Consider the following 18,843-nt stretch of genomic DNA (forward strand, 5'->3'; position numbering starts at 1 on the left):
GACCAGAAACATTTGGAAATTGGTTGATCGAAAATAAAAGGTGGTTAATTTCTGCAAAATATTGGTGGAAATCAACAGATCAGGCAGCAAATGTGAAGAGGAATAAATTGACAACGTTTAGGCCGAGCCCCTTCAGCATGTCTAGACTGTGTACTCCGCCGCTTAGTTGTTGCCTGAACTGCAGAGTCCCTCCTGCATTTTGTGTGTATGTGTCTACATTTCCAGCAACTGCAGAATCTCTTGTGTTTTATATCTGCGTTTGTAAGAAGGTTCTACTTTGGCATTAGACACGCGGAAAGTTTACTGGCGTTAAATGTATTGTTTTATGGGCGCTGCTTTCTGCGTTGAAAGAGCAGCTGAGTTTTCTACACAAAAAAAAACAGAGGTATGGACATGGAACCGGTGCTCGCAGAAACGTTCAATGGCACCGTGATTACCCAGAAAGCTCTGGGTAGCAATTTTCGCCATCGCTGAAGCACCGATCGAATGCGCAGGCGTCAGGGTTGCGGGCGGTCCGAATATCGCGCATGCGCAGCGCACAAACGGCCTGGGAGAGTCGGTTCCAGGTAAGAGCTGTGTTTCGGGGGGGTGGGTAAGAGTGATCTCGCTCATAGTTTTCAACACCGGCTGAGGGACAATTGCCATCAGCACCGGGCGCTGTAGCCCACAATCCTGCTCTCGTCCCTCTCTCTCGGCCCCACGATCTGTACACGGGCCCCGGGGAGCTTCCGGCTGATGAGGGGATGGATCTCTCAGACAGAGCTGAGCTCCAGCTGTCTAAATGCAAGGATTAGGAACTCGGAGAAAGGGAACAAAATCTCTTACATCAACAGTTGAGAAAATCACCTTTGTTCTACCTCCCAACACAAACAAGAGAAAATCTGCAGATGCTGGAAATCCAAGCAACACGCACAAAATGCTGGAGGAATTCAGCATTAGTACTCTTTTCCAGAGATACTGCCTGGCCTGCTGAGTTCCTCCAGCATTTTGTGTGTGTTGCTTGTTCTACCTCCTCTTGTTCTGGACCTTTCTACCCGTGAGGACATGTTTTGTCCCATTCTCTCTGGGTACATAATGATATCAAACACCTTTGCCCTGGGCAACAAGTAGCTTTCACATCACAAATGTGCCAGACTCCAGTGAGACAGACTACTGCCCTTCCCTTCATGTTCATTGGCATTGCCATCAATGAGTTCACCACCGTCAGTCACCTGGGGGAGGGTTCAGGGGAAATATTTATGTACAATACAGAAACTTGTGTTACCTGTGTATTGTGGCGATGCAAAAATTGCTGGAGAATTTGCAAGTAGGAAGAAATGGAGTGATATTTGGAAATCTGACTTTTTAAAGCATCCTTTAGCATGCAAATCACATATCAATTGTGTGCAAAAGCTCTGGTGAGAAAATCCTTCATTACCTGCTACCGGCCTGCTATGTAGGTTGTGTGAGAGTGCAGATGAACTCGATCAAACCCAGAGGAGATCAAAATTCTTATTTGACAGTGATTTGCTAGCTGTTAAAATGAATACCTCTCTATATAAAATTCAGTGTGCACATGTTGTTGTCACCAGTTCAGAATTGCACAGCACAAGATTTTTGCGCACACTGATCATTACAAATTAGAGCGGACATTGGTGGGAAGGCGGGAAGACCTCCAGTGTCCCTGATGTCCTCACCTACAAGATGTGCATCCAGCTGCAGCTTGTAACCCAGCACTTTAAAGAGTTGGAGCTGGAAATGGATGAATTCCAGATCATCCAGGGGTCGTAGATGTGTCATGAACAGAGGTGAGTTACACCCAAGGTGTAGGACACCTGGGTGAGAGTCAGGAAGGGGAATGAGGTTAAATGGCCATTGCAGAGTACTCTTGTGGCCATCCCACACCAAACTGTTGGGAGGATTACCTGGCAGAGGAAAGTCAAAGGGGTGATGGGGTTTCATTAGTTAGGGCATTAAAGCTAGCGGCGGTCTAATATCCTAGTGGTAAGGCTTGCTTAGAGTGGGGGGGTGGAGGTGTTGGTTAAACTAAAGTTGCAGCGGGGGAGGGGGGGGTGGGAGCCAGAATGACAGAACAGATAGTGGAGAGATTGAATTGAATTGACTTTATTACTTATATCTTCATATACATGAAGAGTAGAAATCTTTACATAACATCTCTGTCTAAATGTGCAACGTATAGTAATTTATAATGAATAGTTTGCACATAGGACAGTCAATATAACAGAAATAAATTGAAGCAAGAGGCGAAGAGCGAAGAAGTAAAGACATCTCAGAGAGAAGCCTTTTTTTTAATTGATCGGGGAAAAGAGGCTAGACTGTGCAGGCAGGAAGTTAAAAAGCAGGACTTCGAGGGTGGTAATCTCAGGATTGCTGCCTGTGCCACGTGCCAGTGAGGGTAAGAATAGGATGCTCTGGAGGATGAACACGTGGCTGAGGAACTGGTGTAGGGGGCAAGGTTTCAGATTTCAGGATCATTGGGACCTCTTCTTGGGCAGGTGGGACCTGTACGAGAGAGACGGGTTACACTTGAAGTACAGGGGGAACCAATATCGTCGCAGGAAGGTTTGTTAGTGGTATTGGGGGGGGGGGGGTTAAAATAAATGTGCAGGGGGATGAGAACCAGAGTGCCAGAGTAAATAATGGAGCGGCGTTAATAAATAAATAAATTGGAGTCCGGCCCTGTAGCACAGAAGGGTAGGGAAAGGAAGAGGAAGGCAGTAGTAATAGGGAACTCGATAGTTAGGGGAACCAATATCCTGGCGGGGAGATTTGCTAAGGCTACTGGGGAGACTTTAAACTAGAATGGTTGGGGGGTGGGAATCAAATTGAAAGGACTAGGAGAGAGGAGGTTAGTTCACAAATAGAGAAAGCCTGGAGACAGTATGTGAGGGTGGATAGGCAGGTTATAGAGAAGGGGAGTGCTCAGACTGAAGATGTAGGGGAAGTTAGTAAAGTTGTTTGAACCATTAGGGATAAACAGAGAGTAAGAGGTGGAGAATTTCTTAAATGCATTTACTTTAATGCTAGGAGCATTGTAAGAAAGGTGGATGAGCTTACAGCATGGATTGATACCTGGAAATATGATGTTGTAGCTATTAGTGAAACATGATTGCAGGAGGGATGTGATTGGCAACTAAATATTCCTGGATTTCTTTGCCTCAGGTGTGATAGAATCAGAGGGGCAGGTGTTGCATTGCTTGTCAGAGAAAATATTACAGTGGTGCTCTGGCAGGATAGATTAGAGAGCTTGTCTAGGGAGGCTATTTGGATGGAATTGAGGAATGGGAAAGATGTAGTGACACTTATAGGGGTGTATTATAGACCACCTAATGGGGAGCGAGAATTGGAGGAGCAAATTTGTCAGGAGATAGCAGATATTTATAGTAAGCACAGTGTTGTGATAGTGGGAGATTTTAATTTTCCACACGTAAACTGGGAAGCCCATACTGTAAAAGGGCTGGATGGTTTGGAGTTTGTAAATTGTGTGCAGGGTAGTTTTTTTGCAGCAATACATAGAGGTACCGACTAGAGAAGGGGCAGTGTTGGATCTCCTGTTAGGGAATGAGATAGGTCAGGTGACGGAGCTATGTGTTGGGGAGCACTTCGGGTCCAGTGATCACAGTACCATTAGTTTCAATGTAATTATGGAGAAGGATAGGACTGGACCCAGGGTTGAGATTTTTGATTGGAGAAAGGCTAACTTTGAGGAGATGCAAAAGGATTTAGAAGGAGTGGATTGGGACAATTTGTTTTATGGGAAGGATGTAATAGAGAAATGGAGGTCATTTAAAGGTGAAATTTTGAGGGTACAGAATCTTTATGTTCCTGTTAGGTTGAAAGGAAAGGTTAAGTTTGAGAGAGCCATGGTTTTCAAGGGATATTGGAAACTTGGTTTGGAAGAAGAGAGATATCTACAATAAATATAGGCAGCATGGAGTAAATGAGGTGCTCGAGAAGTATAAAGAATATAATAAGAATCTTAAGAAAGAAATTAAAAAAGCTAAAAGAAGATACGAGGTAGCTTTGGCAAGTAAGGTGAAAATAAATCCGAAGGGTTTCTACAGTTATATTAATAGCAAAAGGATAGTGAGGGATAAAATTGGTCCCTTAGAGAATCAGAGTGGACAGCTATGTGTGGAGCCAAGAAAGATGGGGGAAGATTTTGAACAATTTCTTTTCTTCGGTATTCACTAAGGAGAAGGAGTTTGAATTGTGTAAGGTAAGGGAAACAAGTAGGGAAATTATGGAAACTGTGACGATTAAAGAGGAGGAAGCACTGGCACTTTTAAGAAATATAAAAGTGGATAAATCTCCGGGTCCTGACAGGATGTTCCCTAGGACCTTCAGGAAAGTTTGTGTAGAAATAGCAGGGGCTCTGGACAGAGATATTTCAAATGTCATTAGAAACGGGGATGGTGCCGGAGGATTGGGGTATTGCTCATGTTGTTTCATTGTTTAAAAAGGGTTCTAAGAGTAAACCTAGCAATTATCGGCCTGTAAGTTTGATGTCAGTGGTGGGTAAATTAATGGAAAACATTCTTGGAGATGGTATATATAATTATCTGGATAGACAGGGTCTGATTAGGAACAGTCAACATGGATTTGTGCGTTGAAGGTCATGTTTGACAAATCTTATTGAATTTTTTGAAGAGGTTACTAAGAAAGTTGACAAGGGTAAAACGGGATGTTGTCTATATGGACTTCAGTCAGGCCTTTGACAAGGTTCCGCATAGAAGGTTAGTTAGGAAGGTTCAATCTTTAGGTGTTAATATTGAAGTAGTAAAATGGATTCAACAGTGGCTGGATGGGAGATGCCAGAGAGTAGTGGTGGATAACTGTTTGTGAGGTTGGAGGCTGGTGACTAGTGGTGTGCCTCAGGGATCTGTACTGGGTCCAATGTTGTTTGTCATATACATTAATGATCTGGATGATGGGGTGTTAAATTGGATTGGTAAGTATGCAGATGATACGAAGATAGGCGGCGTTGTAGATAATGAAGTAGGTTTTCAAAGCTTGCAGAGAGATTTAGGCCAGTTAGAAGAGTGGGCTGTAAGGTGGCAGATGGAGTTTAATGCTGATAAGTGTGAGGTGCTGCATTTTTGTAGGAATAATCCAAATAGGACATATATATGGTAAATGGTAGGGCATTGGAGAATGCAGTAGAACAGAGTGATCTAGGAATAAAGGTGCATAGTTCCCTGAAGGTGGAATCTCATGTGGATAGGGTGGTGAAGAAAGCTTTTGGTATGCTGGCCGTTATAAATCAGAGCATTGAGTATAGGAGTTGGGATGTAATGTTAAGATTGTACAAGGCATTGGTAAGGCCAAATTTGGAGTATTGTGTACAGTTCTGGTCACCAAACAAAATAGAGAGAGTACAGAGGAGATTTACTAGAATGTTACCTGGGTTTCAGTACCTAAGTTACAGGGAAAGGTTGAACAGGTTAGGTCTTTATTCTTTGGAGCATAGAAGGTTGAGGGGGGACTTGATAGAGGTATTTAAAATTATGAGGGGGATAGATAGAGTTGACATGGATAGGCTTTTTCCATTGAGAGTAGGGGAGATTCAAACAAGAGGACATGAGTTGAGAGTTAGGGGGCAAAAGTTTAGGGGTAACACGAGGGGGAATTTCTTTACTCAGTGGTAGCTGTGTGGAATGAGCTTCCAGTAGGAGTGGTAGAGGCAGGTTCGATATTGTCATTTAAAGTAAAATTGGATAGGTATATGGACAGGAAAAGAATGGAGGGTTTTGGGCTGAGTGCAGGTCGGTGGGACTAGGTGAGAGTAAACGTACGACATGGACTAGAAGGGCCAAGATGGCCTGTGTCCGTGCTGTGATTGTTATATGGTTATATGAATTAATCAGTCTGACGGCCTGGTAGGTGATGTCCTGGAGCCTGTTGGTCCTTTTGCTGTGGTACCATTTTCTGGATGGTAACAGCCAGAACAGTTTGTGGTGGTGGCAAATTGGGTCCCCAATATCCTTTGGGCCCTTTTTACACACCTGTCGCTGTAAGTGCTCTGAAAGTGGAAAGTTCACATCTACAGATGTTCTGGGCTGTCCGCACCACTCTTTGCAGAGTCCTGAGATTGAGGGAAGTACAGTTCCTATGATGCAGTGATGTAGCAAGTCAGGATGCTCTCAATTGTCCCCTTGTAGAAAGTTCTTAGGATTTGGGGGCCCATCCCAAACTTCTTCAGCCGTCTGAGGTGAAAGAGGGACTGTTGTGCCTTTTTCACCACACCGTCGGTATGTACAGACCACGAGTTCCTCGGTGATGTTTATGCCGAGAAACTTAAAGCTGTTCACCCCACCCTCTCAACCCCAGATCCATTGATGTCAATAGTGGAAATAGCCTGCCTCCATTCCTCCTGTTGTCCACAATTAGTTCTCTTGTTTTTGTGACAGTGAGGGAGAGTTTGTTTTCTTGACACCAGACAGATGTTGTTCAGACCTCAGACAAAGTCAACAATCAAATGGTTGAGCATGATGCGATGAATGTGCTGAGCTGTGTATATCACAATGCAAGAAGCATCGTCGGAAAGCCAGATGAGCCCAGGGCATGGAATTATGATATTGTGGCCATTACTGGGATTTGGTTGCACCCAACAGTCTGAGGGATTGGAGAAACAAATTTGTGGAGAGGTCGCAGACTATGCCAAGAAACAAAAGTTGATATGGTAAGTGATTTTAACTTTCCATATATTGACTGGGACTCCCATACTGTAAAAGGACTAGATGGGGTAGAGTTTATCAAATGTGCCCTTAATCAGTACATAAAATTTCGGTCATAGAAGTGTGCAGTAAGCTATTAGGAAATGACCCAGAGCTAGTGACAGAAATTAATGTAGGGGAACACTTTGTATCTAGTGATCGTAATGCCATGAGATTCCAAGCAAATAGAGAAAAATAGGGCTGGACCTCTCTTGTGATTCTAAACTGCAGAAAGGTCATTTTATGGTATTTACAAGGTTTTGACAAGTGTGGATTGGGACAGGCTATTTTCTGACAAAGGAGTACTTGGTAAGTGGGAGTTCTTCAGAAGTGAAATTTTGAGGGTGTAGAGTTTGTTTTGAGTCTGGCAAAATAAAAGTTGGAAGGTAACTGGTGCAGGAAACCCTGGTTTTCCAGAGATATTGAGACCCCGGATATTTTGTTCCTCTAAATGCCTCAGACTGTTGGGTGCTACCAAGGCTCATTAATGACTACAATATCATATTTCCACACCCTGACCTCATCTGACTTTCTTTAGTTGTCTTCTGTTGGTTTCTAAAAGCTTCCCAATGTTTTTTGCTCTATTATTTGCCTCTCTTTGGCTTTGGCTTCTCATTTCAGCCACGGTTATGTCCTCCTGTCTTTTCAATGCTTCCACTTCTTTGGGATGTGTCTATCACTCAGCTACCAAATTGCTCCCAGAAACTCCAGCCACTGCTGCTCCATCACCATTCCTACCGGTTTCACTGTCCAATCAAGTTTGGCCAGCTTCTCTGTCACAGAAACATGGGGAAGGTCAGTACAGAAACATGCCCACTCCGGACGATCAGAATGGTGATCCAAATGAGGAGACAAACGAGATGGGGGAGATTTTAAATAGTATTCTTGAATCTGTGTTTACTCAGGAGACGGACACAGAGTCTGTAGAAGTGAGGCAAAGCAGCATCAACTTCATGGACCCTGTACAGATTACAGAGGTGGAGGGGTTTGCTGTCTTAAGGCACATTAGCGTGGATAAATCCCCAGCACCTGACAAGTTGTTCACTGGGACCCTGCGGAAGACAAGTGCAAAAATTGTCGGGGCCCAAGCTCAGATATTTGAATCGTCCTCAGTGACAGCTGAGGTACTGGAGGATCGGAGGACAGCCAATGTTGTTCCGCTGTTCAAGAACGGCTCTAAAAATAAACTAGGAATTTATACGTTAGTGAGCTTGACATCAGTAGTGGGAAAGTTACTGGAATGTATGTGCAGGGACCGGATATATAAGTATTTGGATAGATGTGGACTGATTAAGGATGGACAGCATGGGTTTGTGCATGGTAGGTCATGTCTAACCAATCTTATAGAGTCTCTTGGGGAAATCATCAGGAAAGTGGAAGAAGGCAAGGCAGTGAATGTTGTCTACATGGACTTTAGCAAGGCATTTGACAAGGTCTCATATGGGGGGTTGGTCAAGAAGGTTCAGTAACTCAGCATTCAAGATGAGATAGTAAATTGGATGAGACACTGTCTCTGGGAGAAGCCAAAGTGTGGTAGCAGAGGGTTGCCTTTCTGTCCAGAGGCCTGTGACTAGTGGTGTGGCATAGGGATCAGTGCTGGATCTGTTGTTTGTCATCTATATCAGTAATCTGGATGATAACATGGTTAACTGGATCAGCAAATTTGTGGATGAAACCAAGACGTTTAATGGAATGCGAGGAGACTATCGGCTTGCAGTGCAAACTGGACCTGCTAGAAAAATGGGTTGAGAAATAGAAAATGGAAGTTAATGCAGACAAGTGTGAGGTGTTGTACTTTGGTAGGATCTACCAGGGTCAGTCTTACACAGTGACTGGTCGGACACTGAGGAGTGTTGTAGAAGAAAGGGCTCTGGGAATGCAGGTCTATATTTCACTGAAAGTGATGTCACAGTTCGATAGGGACCAAAAGAAATATTTTGTCACAATGGTCTTCATAAACCAAATACTGAGTTTAGGAGAAAGATGGCATAGATAGGGTAAATGCAAGCTGGCTTTCTCCACTGAGATTGGGTGGGACTACAACCAGAGGTCATGGGTTAAGGGTGAAAGGTGAAATTTTAAGGGGAACATGAGGGGAAACTTCTTCACACAGACGATCATCCGGGTGTGGAATGAGCAGCCAGCACAAGTGGTGCATGCAAGCTCGAGCTCAACATTTAAGAGGTTTGCATAGATACCTGGATGGTAGGGGTGTGGGAGTGGGCTGTTTAAATAGTTCAGCACAAATTAGAAGGCCCAAAGGGCCTGTTTCTGTGTTATACTTTTCTATGACTATGACAAGAACCTGAAATAATACTAATATTTACTCTAAGTCCTTTTAACAGCTGTGCGGACCAACCATTTATCTCAGCAGGAAGTTTTAAATGGTGTTAAAACTATGGCACTTTATACTAACAGTACATAAAAGAAAATCCCAGCTGCACATCAACAAAGGCTATTTGCGTGAGAGAGTTTCAGTTACTGTGGGGCCAGGAACCCATGCAGCTCAGTGGGAACAGGGAATAATACCAATGGAGAGAGTCAAACTGAGCCAGGTCACAGATTGGAGACGGCAGAAACATAGAAAAAAACCTACAACATAATACAGGCTCTTAGACCCTATTGAATCCGACTCCGCCACCATTGCTGGCAGTCCATTCCACGCACTCACCACCCTCTGCGTAAAAAAAACTTACCCCTGACATCTCCTCTCTACCCATTCTTATAGAGACAGGAAGAGCATCAGAGAGTTTGATGGTCATTCCAGATACCAGCACTGTGCCCTGTTAGAAGATGACTTCTCTCTCCAACTTGGGTTGAACCTCGCGGTAACAGTATGATGCGTGATCTCACCTTGACAACTCAAGTGATCTCATCTGAAATGTCCAACACCCATTGATGGATTTTGTAAATCTTTTTACAGGTTAAAAGTGACAAGGAATTTGTCTACAGGAATCTCGAACACAACACACCAGTTTTGCTGTCTCTGTCCAGATATTTAAGAAGTGGAGCAAGGGATTCAATCAACCGTCCTTCCTGCTCAGACTGTGGGGAGGGATTCACTCAATCATCTGACCGACTGGCGGTGCCCGTCATTTTACACAAGGTGGAACCCATTCATCTGCTCAGACAGTGGGAATGGATTCACTTGGTCATTTCAACTGAAGGTACATCAGCAAGTTCACACTGGGCAAGGCCATTCCCAATAGTTTTTGCTCTTATTTGCCCTCTCTTTGGCTTTTATATTGGCTTTGGATTCTCATTTCAGCCTCAGTTGTGTTCTCCTGTCTTTCCAATGCTTCCACTTCTTTGGGATGTATCGATCACATTGCTCCCAGAAACTCCAGCCATTGCTGCTCCGTTGTCACTCCTACCTTTTCCCTTTCAAACAAGTTTGGTCAGCTTCTCTGTCATAGAAACATGGAAAAGTTCAGTCTGGAAACAGGCTATTTGGCCCATCTAGTCAATGCCGAAAAGTCATTTAAGCTGTCTAATGCAACTACCTGCACCAGGACCATTGCCCTCCATACCCCAACCATCCAGGCTGCCTTCCAAACTTCTTTAAAAAGGTGAAACCGAGCTCATATTCACCACTTGTGCTGACGTCTCATTCCACACTCTCACAACCATTTCAGTAAAGAGCTTTTCCACATGTTCCCGTTAAATTTTCATCTTCTCCATTTACCCATGACCTCTGATTGTCATCCCACCCAACCTCAGTGGAAAAAACTGCTTACATTTACCCTCTCTGAACCCTCCTAATTTTGTATACTTTTAACAAATCCTCAAAGCAATGTATAATTTCCTTGTTTATGTTTAGAGCCTTTTTTAGGTGTATAAGATGATGAGGGGCATTGATCATGTGGATAGCCAGAGATTTTTTTCCCAGGGCTGAAATGGCTAACACGAGGGGCATAGTTTTAAGGTGCTTGGAAATAGATACCAAGGGGATGTCAGGGGTAAGTTTTTTACACGGAGGGGTGGGTGTGTGGAACGCACTGCTGGCTATTTGTGTAAGTGTTTCAGTTACTGTGGGGCCAGGCACCCATGCAGCTCAGTGGGAACAGGGAATAATACCAATGGAGAGAGTCAAACTGAGCCAGGTCACAGATTGGAGATGGCAGAAATGCCCCATTCTTATAGAGACAGGAAGAGCGTCAGAGAGTTTGATGGTCATTCCAGATACCAACACTGTGCCCTGTTAGAAGATGATTTCTCTCTCCAACTTGGGTTGAACTTCACTGTAACAGTGTGATGCCAGATCACACCTTGACAACTGAAGTGATCTCATCTGAAATGTTGTCGTACATCCATTGATGGATTTTGTAAATCTTTTTACAGGTTAAAAATGACAAGGAATTTGTCTACGGGAATCTCGAACACAACTCACTAGATTTGCTGTCTCTGTCCAGATATTTAAGAAGCAGAGCAAGGGATTCACTCGATCATCCTTCCTTCTCAGACTGTGGGGAGGGATCCACTCTATCATCTGACCGAACTGGCATGCCCGTCATTTTACACGGGGGAACACATTCATCTGCTCAGACAGTGGGAATGGATTTTGTCGATCATTTCAACTGAAGGTACATCAGCAAGTTCACACTGGGACAAGGCCATTCACCCTTTCTGTGTGTGAGAAGGGATTCAGTTGATCTTCCCACCTGTGGACACACCAGTCAGTTCACACTGGGCAGAGGCTGGTCATCTGCTGAATTTGTGGGGAAGGATTCACTCGGTCATCTGACCTAATGGCTCACCAGCGAGTTCACACCAGGGAGCGGCCATTTACCTGCTCGGACTGTGGGAAGGGATTCATTTCATCATCTCAACTGAAGGTACATCAGAGAGTTCACACTGGGGAGCGGCCGTTCACTTGCTCAGACTGCGGGAAGGGATTCACTCAGTCATCCAACCTACTAGTACACAAATCAGTGCACACTGGAGAGAGGCCGTTCACCTGTTCAGACTGTGGGAAGCGATTCACTTGCTCATCTAAACTGAAGGTACATCAGCGAGTTCACACTGGGGAGAGGCCATTCATCTGCTCAGTCTGTGGGAAGGGATTCACTCAGTCATCCACCCTAATGGCACATCAGCGAGTTCACACCGGGGAGAGGCCATTCACCTGCTCGGACTGTGGGAAGGGATTCACTTGCTCATCCCAACTGAAGGTACATCAGAGAGTTCACACTGGGGAGAGGCCATTCACCTGCCCAGACTGTGGGAAGGGATTCACTCAGTCATCTCAACTGCTAGCACACCAGTCAGTTCACACTGGGGAGAGGCCATTCACCTGCTCAGACTGTGGGAAGGGATTCACTCAGGCATCTCACCTACTGAGACACCAGTCAGTTCACACTGGGGAGAGGCCATTCACCTGCTCAGACTGTGGGAAGGGATTCACTCAGTCATCCGAACTACTGTCACACCAGTCAGTTCACACTGGGGAGTGGCCATTCACCTGCTCAGAGTGTGGGAAGGGATTCACTAGGTCATCTAATCTGCTGGCACACCAGCGAGTTCACACTGGAGAGAGGCCATTCACCTGCTGTGAATGTGGGAAAGGATTCACTCGATCATTTCATCTACTGATACACCAGCGAGTTCACACTGGGGAGAGTCCGTTCACCTGCTGTGAATGTGGGAAAGGATTCATGTGGTCATCTCATCTACAGAGACACCAGCGAGTTCACACTGGGAAGAGGCTGATCTCCTACTCAGACTTTGGGAAGAGATTCTCTCGGCCAAATCAACCAAATGTGCATCATTGAGTTCACACTGGGGAGAGGCCGTTCACCTGCTGTGAATGTGGGAAGCGATTCACTCAGTCATCTAACCTTGTGACACACTATCCGGTTCACACTGGGGAGAAAGTTTCAATAAGCTGCATGCTGGATATTTGTCCATCACCGTTGCTGAATGCAATTTCGAGAGTGACTGTCGGTGCTGAACTCTGCAATTATTGCTGCTGCTCACCACACCCAGTTCTGCACCCTGGTCACTGGGCATGGGAAGAGTTTCTTCTGCTGCACATTCACCTTTAATGGGACTGGAGTTTAATATTCTGGATCTGAGACAGATAAATGAGTTCTATTTTAAACTCTGTCTCTGGTACTTAGTGAATTTGTAACACACCTAGTGTACAGTGGAGAGTCAACTCAGGCCGGCTGGACCCTGCCAGTGATTCTGTTCCACGATGGTCCGTTTAAATCCTCCTCTGTTGTTCCCCTCTCGCTCTCCCTGTGATGATGGGTTCCAAACAGTCACCACTCTGTGGGTGAAGAGGTTTCCTTTGAATTCTCTGCAGACTGAAGAAGTCGAGCTGACTGCAGTTCTGTCTGAGATGTTCTTCGCCCCTCAAATCTCTGGGCTGAGGAAGAATGACACTGGGAGTTAACCTTCTTATTAACGACTCATTTCCACATTATGGGTCATTTTCCCTTCTTCTAAAGGGTTGTTAGAAAACACCCTGTCCTCTAAAGACTGAAAGCAGAATGGGAAACCATCAGTTGGATGTTCAACGGAGCAGGGTCAGAAACCAGAGGGGGGTCCGCACAGGGCAGAGTTTGGGGCTCTGGACGATGGTCGGGGTAAGAACGTATGATGAGGAGAAGGGAATCAGCAGCGGGGTGTGGCAATGAATGACAGAGTAGTAACATTTTGAAGCTGATTGACTGAGAAAATCTTTTGTTTGTCTGACTGATGACACAAACAATACCTGTGGTGAGGTGCTCCACTGGTCGAGGAACATGTGTGTTTTGGGAATGGCTTTATCTATTGAGGGAGTTGTTCCTGCTTGTTTATCCTGTAATATTATATCCGGATGGTTATTATGGATTGTTCTATCTGAAATAATGTGTTGATTATCTATAATTTGTAAGATTTTGACTCTAAAACTGGATCAGGCTTGAATTTATGGTGCCTTTATAAAGTTACGGTGGTCATGAGTTTAAAGCAAGATGTTGGTGAATGATATTTGCCACTTGGTTGTACCTTTGTAAGTAATCAGATTGAGTTAAACTGCGGCAGGATCCTGGAAAGTGTTGGATAGTATCTGTTTTATCTCAGCATTTATCACCTTGTTTGTTGGTCTTTTATGTATTTTTGATAATTTTTATGTTAACCACCCTGTCCTGTATTTTCACAAGGAATCTCTCTTTCTGCAAAGATGTCTCCCACTTTGAGTCGGGCGTTCGATGCTTCCTTGACAAACATCTCTGCTGAGATCATTGGGGTGTCTCCCATGGAGGGTCATACTCATTCCACTGGTTAATGTTTTCTACCACAGTGATGATTCATTTTTCTGAGTTGGCCTCTCATTTAAGTTTTCTTCATATCACAATTGCACCTGCTTGCATGGAGTGTTGAATCCTGCTTATTTTATACATTTAGGAGTTTTATCTGACTGTTGTGTCAGTTTTTATTGTCTGTAATTCCTCATCCTCCTCCTGTCCTAGGTAATGTTGATCTAAGTGTATTTCAGTGTAAATACTGTTTTCTAAATTTGTCATTTCAGTAGCTTTTATTCTTTGTAAGTTTTCCAAATCAGAACGGAACCAAGGTATTTTTCCTAAAGAAGACATTAACATGGTTATAGTGAAAGTGTTTATTCCCGTTGTGTTTGTCGTTCTATTGAGTTCTGCTTGGCAGATTTTCGTAAGGTTTGCAGTAAATTTTGTCAAACGTTTTCACTATTTGACGCTATTTTCTATTTTCTTGCCTGTCGATATTCTAGATATCAAGTGTCCTGATGAGTGGTCTTGGCCTGAAACATTTATTCCCAACCAAGCCTGACTTGCTGAGCTCCTCCAGCACATTCTGTGTATTCCTTTAGATTTCCAGTACCTGCAGTATCTCTTCTGTCCCATATACTTGTATGTTTCTCAGAAGGATAGAGTTTGATAGATTCTTCATTGGTCAGGGCATGAAAGGATACAGGGAGAACGGAGGAGATTGGGGCTGAGAGGAAAATTAGATTAGCCATGATGAGATAGCAGAGCAGACTCGATGGGCCAAATAACCGAATCTTGCTCCTACATCTTATGCTCTTATGTTTCTTATACATCTCTCTTCTTCCTTTGCTGTCCCCCTACATTTCATACTCTGACATCACATTTCCCCCAGAAAAACATGCCAATAATTCAAGAGTATCGGGAAAAGTGACGATAGATGGTATTACTAAGCAGAGAATGTGCTTTGGAAGCTGAAAGGCCTGAAGGTAGATAAGACTCCTGGCCCAGCTGTGAGCACCCCAGTGTTCAGAAAGGGGTGGTTGAAGAGTTTGTGCAGGCATTAGAGTCATAGAACACTCTGCAGCCGTATCCCAACATACCCCTTGCATCCAGGTACCCATCCAAACTGCTGTTAAGTGTTGAAATCGACCCTGCCACTTGCTCTGGCATCTCATTCCATATTCTCACTGCCTCTGAGTGAAGAATTTCCCTCCCCTCCCCACCATGTTTCTCAAAGAATGGGTAATGAGCTTTCAAGAATCACTAGATTTGGGAATGGTTCTGGCGGACTAGAACGTTGTAAATGTCAGAAGGAAGGAAACAACGGGACAGTTAGTCTGACCTCAGAGGTTGGAGTCCATTCGGGACGGTTTTTCGGGGTACTTGGTGTTGCAGTCAGCATGGTTTCCTTCAGGGGAAATCTTGTTTGAGAAATCTGTTGGAATTCTTTGATGAAATAACAGGCAGGATAGACAAAGGAGAGAGAGTGGAAGTTGTTTGCAGAATTTTCAGATGGTCTTTAACAAGATCTTGAAGCTGCTGAACAAGATTACGGGAAGATACGACCATCGATCAGAGATTGGTTTACTGACAAACAGCCCGAACAATGCGAGCCTATTCTGTTTCCTGCCGGTAGTTAATGGCGTTCTGCTGGGGTCAGTATTGAGATCGCTTCTTTTCATGTTAGATATCAACAATTGGATGAGACAATTGATGGCCTGGTGACCAACTTTGCAGTTGAAATGAAGGTAGGTGTGGGGCAGGTAGATTAGAGTAAAGCGGCTGTCTGCATAAGGACTCGGACAGGTTTGGAGAACAGGCAGTGAAGTGGCAGATGAAATACTGTGTAGGGACTGCGGTCCAGTGTCAGGGACTCAGGTTCACTCAGCGTGATGTTTCACGAACATTATTAGCAAAACATTCTGATACCATTCAGGTTTCATTTTGTTTCAGACAACATTACCATTTTGGTACTACAAGTAATGTACATTTCCACGGTGGTGGGGAAGTGTCCCAACACCCCTTGCCATCTCTAAAAACCCTTTAAACCCCTACACCACTCCCCATTTCTGTAAAACCCTCCAACCCCTACAGCACTCGCCATCTCTGCTAAACCCTCCACCATCTGCCCTGGTGCATTCAGGCGACAGCTGACCCGAGAATGACACTGCCGGTGGCAGACGGCAGGGCTCATCAAACACCCTCACACTTTCCCTTTGTAAACTTACCGATCTGCATGTCTATCTTGACTAAACCTCTTCCCAGCCTGACTCCTGTACAGAAGCTATTCCCTTTTCTCAGTTCCTTCGTCCCCGCCATATCTGTTTGCAGGGTGAGAGTTTCCTTTCCGGGACACCAGAGATGGTCTCCTCCTTCACACAATGTGTTTCCCTTCCTCCACCATTAATGCTGATCTCAGTCCAATCGGTTCTATTTCCTGAAGATCCGCTTTCACTCCATCTTACAGTCACCTTAACATTAACAGAGTCCCTCTTGTCCTCACCTACAGCCCATGAGCCTCCACATCCAAGGCATCATCCTCCACAACTTCTCTCATCTCCAACGACCAAACACACCTTTATCCCACCACCACACCACTAACTTTCTGCTTTCCACAGAGATTTCCCTGTCCATTCACCCCTCCCCACTAATCCCTTTTTTGGAACATGTCCGATGTAGATTGGGAGACGGCTTTATTGAGCACATTTGTTCCCTCCGCAACAAACTGTATTTCCCGATGACCAACCATTTAAAATCCACTCTTCATCCCAATTCTGACATGCCGGTTCATTGTTCTAACAAGGTGAGGCCACTCTCTGGTTGGAGGATCAGCGCCTTATGTTGCATCTGAGTCACCTCCAACTTGACATCGTGAGCATCGATGTCTTTAACTTCCAGCTCAAGCTCTGTTCCCTCTCCCATTCTCTCCTCCCTCCACTGCCTCATATTTCTCTCTGGTGCCTCCTCTCCTGCCCTTTCTCCCATGCTGTCAGGTTCCTACTTTCCAGCCTTTTCCAAGCAATTGAGAAATGAGTGAGCTTGTCGGTGTCTATAACGGAACTTTTATCAGTTTTAGCTGAGAGAAATAATAAAAATAACATGCGATTCTACTGGAGTGAATGCAGAGGAGAGTCAACACGCAATTCGATCGGATGGACATTGATTAGAAATCAGGAAGTGAGGTGAAGCAGACTAGGCATTGGAGGAATGAGTGCTGTGGTGTTAAACATACCTCCGAACATTGTTGTCTAATGTGATGGACAAGTGCAAGCTTTACTGTAAGTTCGCGTTGACTTTTTTTCATTTCATTCCGATGCAAAGGACTAAAGTAACAAACGAGTAAAATTTTTCCCTTTCTCATGTCTGAAAGGGGTCTGGCGGTGACGATGGCGGGAATATGGTGGAAAAGTGAAAATAACAGGTGGGATGAGCTTAAGGATTGGAGGTGGCGGGGTGCGGGTGTCGGAGAGTCTGTTCCTGTGTTGTGTTTCTCTCGAGCTCGAAACCAGATTTACTCTCCCACTGCCAGTTTCTCCGATGTCCGCCGGTTCTGTAGAGTCAAGATCGAAAACATTGCGGCCGCCGCCGAGAAGAGCTGAGATATGTTGTTTGTTAACTAGTTGAATAATTATATGAGCGGATATTTCGCTGCGCTGACGAACTGCTCTCTGAACTTGGACTGAGTTACCCCATAAATAAACATGTTTATGCAGCAATTTAATATCATCAGCAAGTCTCCGGTGTGTTGTAAAATGTATTCAGAATCACTGTAATTATTTTGATCCAGTCCGGTGATGGTGTAATAGAGGAATTCGGTAACACTCACCAACCACAGGATGATGAAGCTTCCGGAGATGGTGAGAAGTATGATCACAGACCTCCTCCTGCTCTCCATCTCCGGGTCACTGCGGTTCTCCGCCTTGCCCTGACCCCTCATCCCCTTACGGACTCGACTGGTCACCAAAATGTATCTGACTGTCAGAGCGTTGAGCAGTAGTATTAACACGAATGGGAGTAACGGCGTTAGGACGGGAGAAAGCCGGTCATATCCCACCCACCCGGGATCTGTTCAGTAGCCCGGTATTTCAATACAGTCCCAGGGTATATTGTCAACCGTTTTCATAGGACGGTGTTTAAAGAATTCCAGAGGAGAACGCCGGTTGTTGTCAGATCCACGGCCACAGTTTTCCTGGTGCAATATTTTATGTTCCACTTCTGGCAATAAACCGGTCAAAGGTAAAGCTGACGGTGAACCAGACAGAACGGTCTGTGGCTGCCTCCCCCAGGGCAGAGATCACACTGCACACGGGGGTGATGTCCAGGAAAGTCCCGGGGAAGTAGTAATAACTGAGTCGCCTCAATATCACCGCAAACACGGTGGTCAGTAGATCGGCCGCAGCCGTGGCCACCAGGTAGCGAGTGGTGCGAGTGGAGGGGCCGCACTTTCCCCGGGACAGGATCACAATCGCCACTGAATTCACTGGAAACAACAGAGAGAGTGACTGTCTCTCCGCTCCGAGAGACGCTGGAAATGGAGGGCCGCTCATTCCCGGAGGTTTGAAATATGGAGGGGGGGGTCGAAGGTGCCGATGCCGGGAGAAACGTTACGGTCTGGGTGCTGCACGGAGAGCAGGGGTCGGGAAGGAGGCCGAGGACACTTTAGGAAATCACTGTAAATCTCCGTTAATCGGGTTTCTGACCGATCGGCAGCCTCGGCAACCTTCCCAGCGAAAGTGATCCCGTCTCATAGGTTCAGACTGTCCGGTCCCGCTCTTTCCATTGACAGTGATCCCATCTCCTAGGTTCAGACTGTCCGGTCCCGCTCTTTCCATTGACAGTGATCCCATCTCCTAGGTTCAGACTGTCCGGTCCCGCTCTTTCCAGGGACAGTGATC

The 18,843-nt window shown here is 45.2% G+C and overlaps 1 protein-coding gene and 1 long non-coding RNA gene across 2 annotated transcripts; both read left to right on the plus strand.

Annotated features, from left to right (window-relative positions):
* The first annotated feature begins 282 nt into the window (after positions 1-282).
* Positions 283-14,410, plus strand: LOC140732892 (uncharacterized). The gene is made up of 3 exons (XM_073055555.1): positions 283-566; positions 9,640-9,883; positions 11,058-14,410. Exon 3 carries the CDS (start codon positions 11,465-11,467, stop codon positions 12,485-12,487), a length of 1,023 nt encoding a protein of 340 aa, XP_072911656.1. The 5' UTR covers positions 283-566; positions 9,640-9,883; positions 11,058-11,464; the 3' UTR covers positions 12,488-14,410.
* Positions 14,411-15,183: 773 nt separating this feature from the next.
* LOC140732704 (uncharacterized) lies at positions 15,184-17,669 on the plus strand. Its single transcript, XR_012100114.1, has 2 exons — positions 15,184-17,226; positions 17,319-17,669. It is a non-coding gene; the product is annotated as an uncharacterized lncRNA (long non-coding RNA).
* The last annotated feature ends 1,174 nt before the right edge of the window (positions 17,670-18,843 follow it).

The sequence above is a fragment of the Hemitrygon akajei genome, chromosome 9 (assembly GCF_048418815.1).
Source record: "Hemitrygon akajei chromosome 9, sHemAka1.3, whole genome shotgun sequence".
Classification (NCBI taxonomy): Eukaryota; Metazoa; Chordata; class Chondrichthyes; order Myliobatiformes; family Dasyatidae; genus Hemitrygon; species Hemitrygon akajei.